The 12,664-nt window shown below is 39.1% G+C and overlaps 1 protein-coding gene across 3 annotated transcripts in view; it reads left to right on the plus strand.

Moving 5' to 3' along the window:
- The window catches only part of LOC131934909 (signal peptide peptidase-like 3), a 66,539-nt gene that overhangs the window by 50,028 nt on the left and 3,847 nt on the right, over positions 1-12,664 (plus strand). For 2 of the 3 annotated variants that reach the window (XM_059291170.1, XM_059291168.1), the window contains 10 exons: positions 66-163; positions 574-744; positions 1,602-1,680; positions 2,903-3,015; positions 3,337-3,443; positions 4,924-4,995; positions 5,342-5,430; positions 5,567-5,612; positions 5,846-5,996; positions 7,174-7,283. In XM_059291170.1, the coding sequence (XP_059147153.1) occupies positions 66-163; positions 574-744; positions 1,602-1,680; positions 2,903-3,015; positions 3,337-3,443; positions 4,924-4,995; positions 5,342-5,430; positions 5,567-5,612; positions 5,846-5,996; positions 7,174-7,283 (1,036 nt within the window). The remainder of the gene's footprint in view (positions 1-65; positions 164-573; positions 745-1,601; positions 1,681-2,902; positions 3,016-3,336; positions 3,444-4,923; positions 4,996-5,341; positions 5,431-5,566; positions 5,613-5,845; positions 5,997-7,173; positions 7,284-12,664) is intronic. The other variant, XM_059291169.1, reaches the window with a different exon arrangement.

Consider the following 12,664-nt stretch of genomic DNA (forward strand, 5'->3'; position numbering starts at 1 on the left):
GAACAGTTTAGAATTTATCTCAGTGTTGACAGTAGGCTGAATATGACCATTCCTGCTTGTTTCAGATCATTAAATATTGAGAGAGAGAAAGAAAAAGATGAAAAAGACAAAGAAAAGTTTGGCTTATCTTTACCCGGGGGTGGCAGCTCAGACAGTGAATCCCGTAAGTCTGAGGTCACAGTGGTCCTGTAAAACCATTTTCATTGGTCCCATGTCTTTCACAATATTTCTTCTACAATCCAACTAACTTCTTAACCCTTTAACATTTAGATAATGCTATACATTTATATATATTTTTTAAAATTAAATTAATTTTGTCTATTGTTATAAGCTCTAAAAAAATGGACTGGTATCAACACACATCACTAATTACACATGGTGTTATTTAAAGAGAGCATAGTTTTCAAGTTATCTAATCGGCTTTCACCCTAATGTACACAGGACAATAACAGCCTGTGTGCAAAAGGATGAGAAACTCATCCACATCCAATAAACAAATCCCTTTCAGCCATGCTAAATGTTTCATGTTGATCCAAACGACAGAAGATGGAATAAATTTTTTTTTGTTTTCAGAAACGATGACTCGGGAGACTTATCAAGGTAACACGTTTTTTTTGTTCACAGAGCTCCAGACCCTGGACACCTGCCAGGCCATGTTCCTGCCTGTTGGCGCCTCCATCTCCCTGCTCATCATGTTCCTCTTCTTTGACTCCCTGCAAGTCGTCTTCGCTGTCTTCACAGCTAGTGAGTTCAATGGGTTGTTTTTTATTTGCTAGAGTTGGTGTGGGGTTATATTAAATGGCTCTTTTCTCTAGACCTAATATGGGGTTATATTGAATGGCTTTTTCTCTAATGTAGGGTTATATTGAATGGCTTTTTCCCTAGACTTAATGTAGGGTTATATTGAATGGCTTATTCTTTAATGTAGGGTTATATTGAATGGCTTATTCTCTAGACCTAATGTAGGGTTATATTGAATGGCTTTTTCCCTAGACTTAATGTAGGGTTATATTGAATGGCTTATTCTTTAATGTAGGGTTATATTGAATGGCTTATTCTCTAGACCTAATGTAGGGTTATATTGAATGGCCTATTCTCTAGACCTAATGTAGGATTAAATTGAATGGCTTTTTCTCTAGACCTAATGTAGGGTTATATTGAATGGTTTTATGTAACAATGGGCAATGTTTGTAGTTGTAGAAGGTTTGAAGAAATATAAGTAGTTTGTTATTTCTGTGTCAACATTGTGCGTTAACATTGTGTGTTTAGTATAGGTAAGTTACAAGTATGGTCTAGTTAGTATTTGACTATGTCACCAGACTGTTTGCTAAAAATGTGTCTGTGTTATCAATTGTCCAACATTTTACTGTATGTCCACTAAATGTCCACAACTCAGTGTTGATGTATGTCCACTATGGACAAGTCAAATGTCTATTACCCAGTTTTGATATATGCCCAATATTTAGTGTTGAAAATGTGAACAAAATGTTCATTGCCCTGTGTTGAAGCATGTCCACTAAATGTCGAATTACCAAGTATTGAAATATGTCCACTACCCAGTATTGAAGCATGTCCACTAAATGTCCACTTGTGTATTTCAGTTCTGGCTACTGTAGCTTTTGCCTTTCTGCTCCTGCCCATGTGCCAGTACTTTGTCCAGCCGTGTTCCAGTGGACAGAAGTAAGTAGCACCCAACCTGATAACTTTTAGCACCCATCCTGATTACATGTAGCACCCAACCTGATCACTTGTAGCACCCAACCTGATTACTTGTAGCACCCAACCTGATTACTTGTAGCACCCAACCTGATTACTTGTAGCACCCAACCTGATTACTTGTAGCACCCAACCTGATTACGTGTAGCACCCAACCTGATTACTTGTAGCACCCAACCTGATTACTTGTAGCACCCAACCTGATTACTTGTAGCACCCAACCTGATTACTTGTAGCACCCAACCTGATTACTTGTAGCACCCAACCTGATTACTTGTAGCACCCAACCTGATTACTTGTAGCACCCAACCTGATTACTTGTAGCACCCATCCTGATTACATATAAGATTAGCTGGCATTAACTAGACCACCCATATATGATGGTTACATGGCTAAAGTTGAATAGAGATGCTTTGCCTCATTAACCTTATTAAGACATTGAATATGTATCCAACTTATAGTCTCTTTTACTGTAAGATTATTTTTTTTTTCATGTGTGATTAAAATTGGAATTAAAAACAATTTTTCCACCAGAATATTTATGTGTGTTAGTTTAATTAGAAATATACTAATTCAAGATATCTTTTTGTGCAGTCAGTTGTACATTTATCTTTAACTTTTCACCCCGAATATTTATGTGTTAGTTTAATTAGAAATATACTAGTTCAAGATATCTTTTTGTGCAGTTTAACACATGGTCTTTAACTTTTCCCCCAGAATATTTCTTATGTGTGTTAGTTTAATTAAAAATATATTTGTTAAGATATCTTTTTGTGCAGTCAGTGCTACATATATCTTTAACTTTTCCCCCAGAATATTTCTTATGTGTGTTAGTTTAATTAAAAATACATTTGTTAAGATATCTTTTTGTGCAGTTGTACATATATCTTTAACTTTTCCCCCAGAATATTTCTTATGTGTGTTAGTTTAATGAAAAATATTTTTGTTAAGATATCTTTTTGTGCAGTTGTACATATATCTTTAACTTTTCCCCCAGAATCTCTTTTGTGTGTTAGTTTAATTCCAAATATATTTGTTAAGATATCTTTTTGTGCAGTCAGTTGTACATATATCTTTAACTTTTCCCCCAGAATATTTCTTATATGTGTTAATTTAATAAAAAAATATATTTGTCAAGATATCTTTTTGTGCAGTTTAACACATGGTCTTTAACTTTTCCCCACAGAATCTCTTTTGGTGTGTGTGGCAGATTCACAGCAGCAGAAATCATCTCATTTTGTTTGTCCTTCACCATTGTCTGTATATGGATTCTAACTGGACACTGGCTACTCATGGATGGTAGGAGTAAAAGTTAACTAAGCTAAACATCAACTTTAGTGGTGGTTTATCATTCAATTACAAATTCCATGACTACTTCGGGTGACATTATAAGCATTGAGTCTCTGTATAGCATTTAGTGTTATATATAATTGCTTAATTAGTCTGAAGCATGGGTCTCTGTGTATCTCTGTAAAGCATTTATTACTACTTGCCATTTTTAAATTTGGTGGAAGCTAAGGTCTCTGTGTAGCATTTATTACTACTTGCCATTTTTTTTCTTTAGCCTCAGACATTGGTCTCTACCTTATGTAATTACCACATCTCTATTTTCTTCCTCAGCTCTGGGCATGGGCCTCTGTGTAGCATTTATTGCTCTGGTTCGACTTCCCAGCCTGAAGGTCTCCACTCTTCTTCTCCTGGGCCTGCTAGTGTATGATGTCTTTTGGGTGAGTAGAATCTGTCCTACTGGCAGTAGCTTTGTTGTGCTGTCCTACTGGCAGTAGCTTTGTTGTGCTGTCCTACTGGCAGTAGCTTTGTTGTGCTGTCCTACTGGCAGTAGCTTTGTTGTGCTGTCCTTCTGTCAGTAGCTTTGTTGTGCTGTCCTTCTGTCAGTAGCTTTGTTGTGCTGTCCTACTGGCAGTAGCTTTGTTGTGCTGTCCTTCTGTCAGTAGCTTTGTTGTGCTGTCCTTCTGGCAGTAGCTTTGTTGTGCTGTCCTACTGGCAGTAGCTTTGTTTACGCTGTCCTACTGGCAGTAGCTTTGTTTACGCTGTCCTACTGGCAGTAGCTTTGTTGTGCTGTCCTTCTGTCAGTAGCTTTGTTGTGCTGTCCTTCTGGCAGTAGCTTTGTTGTGCTGTCCTACTGGCAGTAGCTTTGTTGTGCTGTCCTACTGGCAGTAGCTTTGTTGTGCTGTCCTTCTGTCAGTAGCTTTGTTGTGCTGTCCTTCTGTCAGTAGCTTTGTTGTGCTCTCCTACTGGCAGTAGCTTTGTTGTGCTGTCCTTCTGTCAGTAGCTTTGTTGTGCTGTCCTTCTGGCAGTAGCTTTGTTGTGCTGTCCTACTGGCAGTAGCTTTGTTTACGCTGTCCTACTGGCAGTAGCTTTGTTTACGCTGTCCTACTGGCAGTAGCTTTGTTGTGCTGTCCTTCTGTCAGTAGCTTTGTTGTGCTGTCCTTCTGGCAGTAGCTTTGTTGTGCTGTCCTACTGGCAGTAGCTTTGTTTACGCTGTCCTACTGGCAGTAGCTTTGTTTACGCTTTCCTACTGGCAGTAGCTTTGTTTACGCTGTCTTACTGGCAGTAGCTTTGTTGCACTGTCCTACCTGCAGTAGCTTTGTTGTGCTGTCCTTTTGGCCGTAGCTTTGTTGTGCTGTCCTACTGGCAGTAGCTTTGTTGCACTGTCCTACAGGCAGTTTTGTTGCGCTGTCCTACTGGCAGTAGCTTTGTTGTGCTGTCCTTTTGGCCGTAGCTTTGTTGCGCTGTCCTACTGGCAGTAGCTTTGTTGTGCTGTACTACTGGCAGTAGCTTTGTTGCACTGTCCTACAGGCAGTTTTGTTGTGCTGTCCTACTGGCAGTAGCTTTGTTGTGCTGTCCTACTGGCAGTAGCTTTGTTGCGCTGTCCTACTGGCAGTAGCTTTGTTGCACTGTCCTACTGACAATAGCTTTGTTGCACTGTCCTACTGGCAGTAGCTCTGTTGCGCCGTCCTACTGGCAGTAGCTTTGTTGCGCTGTCCTACAGTAGCTTTATTACGCTGTCCTACTGGCAGTAGCTTTATTGCACTGTACCAGTGTTAGGTACAAACAAGCCCATCTTATGAGTTTAAAAATGTATTGACAGATCATTCTCACTCTTTGTGAAATGAACATTTTAAGTTACTGTTTTATGAAACTCCAACTGTGCACAGAGAATGATGAAATTTTTTTTGTTGTTGCCAGGTGTTTTTCTCCTCCTACATCTTCAGTACCAATGTGATGGTCAAAGTGGCAACACGGCCAGCTGATAACCCAGTGAGTTGGTGCCTTCACATCTTTCTCCATAGACACTTGTCTTACTGCTCTCTCACCTTTGTCTACATTAATCTGTCTTTCTTTTGCCTATATACATGTCTTTCCTTTACATCTTTCTCACCTTTGTCTACCTTCATCTGTCTTTCCTTTGTCTATATACATGCCTTTCCTTTATCTATATACATCTTCTCACCATTGTCTACATATATATGACTCTTCATCGACTACTTTTTTCTATTATTTACCATTACTGACACAAACTACCTAAGACTAGACTACACTTTTTAGACAGAAGTTGTCCAGATATTTTTCCCAGTGGATGTTAAATCTGTTTGATTGTTCCTAGGTTGGTTTGTTTGCCAAGAAGCTTCACCTTACTGGTCTTGTAAGAGACGCACCAAAACTTTCTCTCCCTGCCAAATTAGTTTTTCCAAGGTCAGTCTATTGTGGTAACTGAATTCCTGTTTCATTTCTCCATCTTTACAGCTATTTATTTAATATTTTATTTTTGTTATATTTAATGCTATATTTGTCTACATTAAATGTAACAAACAAGATATTTTGTTTTCAGTTCTCAAAATTCCAGTCATTTCAACATGCTTGGGTTAGGTGATATTGTAAGTGGCTGTACTTAAATTTCCTAATATTCATGATTAATTTATTGGCAGTTAGTGATCAGCTGTTAATATTTTTAACAGCAATAGAAAAAAATATTTTCAATTTTTTTTTATTCAATTCATAATACACTTGTAAAATATATTTTAAAACAAAATAAATATACTTGTAAAAAGTACTTTTTAAAAAGTAATAAAATATATTTATAAATATTCCTTACATACTCATCCACTAGGTGATGCCTGGATTGTTGCTATGTTTTGTACTGCGCTATGATACTTACAAGAAGTCACAGACCTGTTCGGCAGAGACAGGCGTGCCACCCCCGCCCAACTACGTCCAGAGACTATCATATTTTCACTGTTCCCTCATAGGATATTTTTTAGGTAGGTTTGTGTCCCTTGCACAGTTTTGTCCCCTTTATTCACACCAATTGTTTACTAAGTGAGCCTAAGATATTTGGGACTGGAATGTGTAAAATGGTTTGGGATATAAGTTAAACATCATTGTGTCAGGTAGTAAATTAAAATCTGTTCAAATTTATTTAGTAGGTCCTTGAGCTTGGGAAACTGGTTTAAGAGAAGCTATTTTTAGCAGTTTATATGTAACAAACCATAGCATTGATGAGGAGACCATCTGTTCAGATATCATCTGGGGGGGGGGGGGGGGGGTTGTTATATAACTGGAAGGTTTGGACTTATCAAATAGGTCGGTCACCTCATGTTGTTGACTGGCCTGAATCCACATAGATCACATTTTGGGCCAAAGTCACTATTTTAAGCTTTTAGCCGAAGTGACCATGGTTTTGCCCCACACTGACCATGTTTTGCCCACACACGGACCATGTTTTGGACCACACTGACCATATTTTGGACCATACTGACCATGTTTAGCTCCACACTGACCATGTTTTGCCCCACACTAACCATGTTTAGCCCCACACTGACCATGTTTTGGACCACACTGACCATGTTTTGCCCCACACACTGACGATGTTTTGCCCCACACTAACCATGTTTTGCCCCACACTAACCATGTTTAGCCCCACACAGACCATATTTTGGACCACACTAACCATGTTTTGCCCCACACAGACCATGTTTAGCTCCACACTGACCATGTTTAGCCCCACACAGACCATGTTTAGCCCCACACTAACCATGTTTAGCCCCACACAGACCATATTTTGGACCACACTAACCATGTTTAGCCCCACACTAACCATGTTTAGCCCCACACAGACCATGTTTTGGCCCACACACTGACCATGTTTTGCCCCACACTGACCATGTTTTGGACCACACTGACCATGTTTTGCCCACACACTGACCATGTTTTGGACCACACAGACCATGTTTAGCTCCACACTAACCATGTTTAGCCCCACACAGACCATGTTTTGGCCCACACACTGACCATGTTTTGCCCCACACTGACCATGTTTTGGACCACACTGACCATGTTTTGCCCACACACTGACCATGTTTTGGACCACACTGACCATGTTTTGGACCATACTGACCATGTTTTGCCCCACTCTGACCATTTATTTTCTATATTTAGGTTTGCTCACAGCTACAGTCTCGTCTGAAGTATTCAAAGCTGCTCAGCCTGCTCTACTCTACCTCGTCCCGTTCACATTACTTCCCCTGTTGACAATGGCATACCTTAAGGTACTAGGTTTTTTTACATTACTCATTACTCCCCCTGGTGACAATGGCATACCTTAAGGTACTAGGTTTTTTACATTACTTCCCCTGTTGACAATGGCATACCTTAAGGTACTAGATTTTTTACATTACTTCCCCTATTGACAATGGCATACCAAAAGGTACTAGGATTTTTACATTACCTCCCCTGTTGACAATGCCATACCTTAAGGTACTAGGTTTTTTACATTACTTCCCCTGTTGACAATGGCATACCTTAAGGTACTAGGTTTTTTACATTACTTCCCCTGTTGACAATGGCATACCTTAAGGTACTAGGTTTTTTACATTACTTCCCCTGTTGACCATGGCATACCTTAAGGTACTAGGTTTTTTTACATTACCTCCCCTGTTAAGGCATACCTTAAGGTACTAGGTTTTTTTACATTACCTCCCCTGTTAAGGCATACCTTAAGGTACTAGGCTTTTTACATTACCTCCCCTGTTGACCATGGCATACCTTAAGGTACTAGGTTTTTTACATTACTTCCCCTGTTAAGGCATACCTTAAGGTACTAGGTTTTTTACATTACTTCCCCTGTTGACCATGGCATACCTTAAGGTACTAGGTTTTTTTACATTACCTCCCCTGTTAAGGCATACCTTAAGGTACTAGGTTTTTTACATTACTTCCCCTGTTGACAATGGCATACCTTAAGGTACTAGGTTTTTTACATTACCTCCCCTGTTAAGGCATACCTTAAGGTACTAGGTTTTTTACATTACCTCCCCTGTTAAGGCATACCTTAAAGTACTAGGTTTTTTACATTACCTCCCCTGTTAAGGCATACCTTAAGGTACTAGGTTTTTACATTACCTCCCTTGTTAAGGCATACCTTAAGGTACTAGGTTTTTTACATTACTTCCCCTGTTAAGGCATACCTTAAGGTACTAGGTTTTTTACATTACCTCCCCTGTTAAGGCATACCTTAAGGTACTAGGATTTTTACATTACCTCCCCTGTTGACAATGCCATACCTTAAGGTACTAGGTTTTTTACATTACTTCCCCTGTTGACAATGGCATACCTTAAGGTACTAGGTTTTTTACATTACCTCCCCTGTTAAGGCATACCTTAAGGTACTAGGTTTTTTACATTACTTCCCCTGTTGACCATGGCATACCTTAAGGTACTAGGTTTTTTACATTACCTCCCCTGTTAAGGCATACCTTAAGGTACTAGGTTTTTTTACATTACCTCCCCTGTTAAGGCATACCTTAAGGTACTAGGCTTTTTACATTACCTCCCCTGTTGACCATGGCATACCTTAAGGTACTAGGTTTTTTACATTACTTCCCCTGTTAAGGCATACCTTAAGGTACTAGGTTTTTTACATTACTTCCCCTGTTGACCATGGCATACCTTAAGGTACTAGGTTTTTTTACATTACCTCCCCTGTTAAGGCATACCTTAAGGTACTAGGTTTTTTACATTACTTCCCCTGTTGACAATGGCATACCTTAAGGTACTAGGTTTTTTACATTACCTCCCCTGTTAAGGCATACCTTAAGGTACTAGGTTTTTTACATTACCTCCCCTGTTAAGGCATACCTTAAAGTACTAGGTTTTTTACATTACCTCCCCTGTTAAGGCATACCTTAAGGTACTAGGTTTTTACATTACCTCCCTTGTTAAGGCATACCTTAAGGTACTAGGTTTTTTACATTACTTCCCCTGTTAAGGCATACCTTAAGGTACTAGGTTTTTTACATTACCTCCCCTGTTAAGGCATACCTTAAGGTACTAGGTTTTTTACATTACTTCCCCTGTTGACCATGGCATACCTTAAGGTACTAGGTTTTTTTACATTACCTCCCCTGTTAAGGCATACCTTAAGGTACTAGGTTTTTTACATTACCTCCCCTGTTAAGGCATACCTTAAGGTACTAGGCTTTTTACATTACCTCCCCTGTTGACCATGGCATACCTTAAGGTACTAGGTTTTTTACATTACTTCCCCTGTTAAGGCATACCTTAAGGTACTAGGTTTTTTACATTACTTCCCCTGTTGACCATGGCATACCTTAAGGTACTAGGTTTTTTTACATTACCTCCCCTGTTAAGGCATACCTTAAGGTACTAGGTTTTTTACATTACTTCCCCTGTTGACAATGGCATACCTTAAGGTACTAGGTTTTTTACATTACCTCCCCTGTTAAGGCATACCTTAAGGTACTAGGTTTTTTACATTACCTCCCCTGTTAAGGCATACCTTAAAGTACTAGGTTTTTTACATTACCTCCCCTGTTAAGGCATACCTTAAGGTACTAGGTTTTTACATTACCTCCCTTGTTAAGGCATACCTTAAGGTACTAGGTTTTTTACATTACTTCCCCTGTTAAGGCATACCTTAAGGTACTAGGTTTTTTACATTACCTCCCCTGTTAAGGCATACCTTAAGGTACTAGGATTTTTACATTACCTCCCCTGTTGACAATGCCATACCTTAAGGTACTAGGTTTTTTACATTACTTCCCCTGTTGACAATGGCATACCTTAAGGTACTAGGTTTTTTACATTACCTCCCCTGTTAAGGCATACCTTAAGGTACTAGGTTTTTTACATTACTTCCCCTGTTGACCATGGCATACCTTAAGGTACTAGGTTTTTTTACATTACCTCCCCTGTTAAGGCATACCTTAAGGTACTAGGTTTTTTTACATTACCTCCCCTGTTAAGGCATACCTTAAGGTACTAGGCTTTTTACATTACCTCCCCTGTTGACCATGGCATACCTTAAGGTACTAGGTTTTTTACATTACTTCCCCTGTTAAGGCATACCTTAAGGTACTAGGTTTTTTACATTACTTCCCCTGTTGACCATGGCATACCTTAAGGTACTAGGTTTTTTTACATTACCTCCCCTGTTAAGGCATACCTTAAGGTACTAGGTTTTTTACATTACTTCCCCTGTTGACAATGGCATACCTTAAGGTACTAGGTTTTTTACATTACCTCCCCTGTTAAGGCATACCTTAAGGTACTAGGTTTTTTACATTACCTCCCCTGTTAAGGCATACCTTAAAGTACTAGGTTTTTTACATTACCTCCCCTGTTAAGGCATACCTTAAGGTACTAGGTTTTTACATTACCTCCCTTGTTAAGGCATACCTTAAGGTACTAGGTTTTTTACATTACTTCCCCTGTTAAGGCATACCTTAAGGTACTAGGTTTTTTACATTACTTCCCCTGTTGACCATGGCATACCTTAAGGTACTAGGTTTTTTTACATTACCTCCCCTGTTAAGGCATACCTTAAGGTACTAGGTTTTTTACATTACTTCCCCTGTTGACAATGGCATACCTTAAGGTACTAGGTTTTTTACATTACCTCCCCTGTTAAGGCATACCTTAAGGTACTAGGTTTTTTACATTACCTCCCCTGTTAAGGCATACCTTAAAGTACTAGGTTTTTTACATTACCTCCCCTGTTAAGGCATACCTTAAGGTACTAGGTTTTTACATTACCTCCCTTGTTAAGGCATACCTTAAGGTACTAGGTTTTTTACATTACTTCCCCTGTTAAGGCATACCTTAAGGTACTAGGTTTTTTACATTACCTCCCCTGTTAAGGCATACCTTAAGGTACTAGGATTTTTACATTACCTCCCCTGTTGACAATGCCATACCTTAAGGTACTAGGTTTTTTACATTACTTCCCCTGTTGACAATGGCATACCTTAAGGTACTAGGTTTTTTACATTACCTCCCCTGTTAAGGCATACCTTAAGGTACTAGGTTTTTTACATTACTTCCCCTGTTGACCATGGCATACCTTAAGGTACTAGGTTTTTTACATTACCTCCCCTGTTAAGGCATACCTTAAGGTACTAGGTTTTTTTACATTACCTCCCCTGTTAAGGCATACCTTAAGGTACTAGGCTTTTTACATTACCTCCCCTGTTGACCATGGCATACCTTAAGGTACTAGGTTTTTTACATTACTTCCCCTGTTAAGGCATACCTTAAGGTACTAGGTTTTTTACATTACTTCCCCTGTTGACCATGGCATACCTTAAGGTACTAGGTTTTTTTACATTACCTCCCCTGTTAAGGCATACCTTAAGGTACTAGGTTTTTTACATTACTTCCCCTGTTGACAATGGCATACCTTAAGGTACTAGGTTTTTTACATTACCTCCCCTGTTAAGGCATACCTTAAGGTACTAGGTTTTTTACATTACCTCCCCTGTTAAGGCATACCTTAAAGTACTAGGTTTTTTACATTACCTCCCCTGTTAAGGCATACCTTAAGGTACTAGGTTTTTACATTACCTCCCTTGTTAAGGCATACCTTAAGGTACTAGGTTTTTTACATTACTTCCCCTGTTAAGGCATACCTTAATGTACTAGGTTTTTTACATTACCTCCCCTGTTAAGGCATACCTTAAGGTACTAGGTTTTTTACATTACTTCCCCTGTTGACCATGGCATACCTTAAGGTACTAGGTTTTTTTACATTACCTCCCCTGTTAAGGCATACCTTAAGGTACTAGGTTTTTTTACATTACCTCCCCTGTTAAGGCATACCTTAAGGTACTAGGCTTTTTACATTACCTCCCCTGTTGACCATGGCATACCTTAAGGTACTAGGTTTTTTACATTACTTCCCCTGTTAAGGCATACCTTAAGGTACTAGGTTTTTTACATTACTTCCCCTGTTGACCATGGCATACCTTAAGGTACTAGGTTTTTTTACATTACCTCCCCTGTTAAGGCATACCTTAAGGTACTAGGTTTTTTACATTACTTCCCCTGTTGACAATGGCATACCTTAAGGTACTAGGTTTTTTACATTACCTCCCCTGTTAAGGCATACCTTAAGGTACTAGGTTTTTTACATTACCTCCCCTGTTAAGGCATACCTTAAAGTACTAGGTTTTTTACATTACCTCCCCTGTTAAGGCATACCTTAAGGTACTAGGTTTTTACATTACCTCCCTTGTTAAGGCATACCTTAAGGTACTAGGTTTTTTACATTACTTCCCCTGTTAAGGCATACCTTAAGGTACTAGGTTTTTTACATTACCTCCCCTGTTAAGGCATACCTTAAGGTACTAGGATTTTTACATTACCTCCCCTGTTGACAATGCCATACCTTAAGGTACTAGGTTTTTTACATTACTTCCCCTGTTGACAATGGCATACCTTAAGGTACTAGGTTTTTTACATTACCTCCCCTGTTAAGGCATACCTTAAGGTACTAGGTTTTTTACATTACTTCCCCTGTTGACCATGGCATACCTTAAGGTACTAGGTTTTTTTACATTACCTCCCCTGTTAAGGCATACCTTAAGGTACTAGGTTTTTTTACATTACCTCCCCTGTTAAGGCATACCTTAAG

Source organism: Physella acuta, unplaced genomic scaffold, assembly GCF_028476545.2.
Source record: "Physella acuta isolate Inbredline_101_S28 unplaced genomic scaffold, ASM2847654v3 ptg000123l, whole genome shotgun sequence".
Taxonomy (NCBI): Eukaryota; Metazoa; Mollusca; class Gastropoda; family Physidae; genus Physella; species Physella acuta.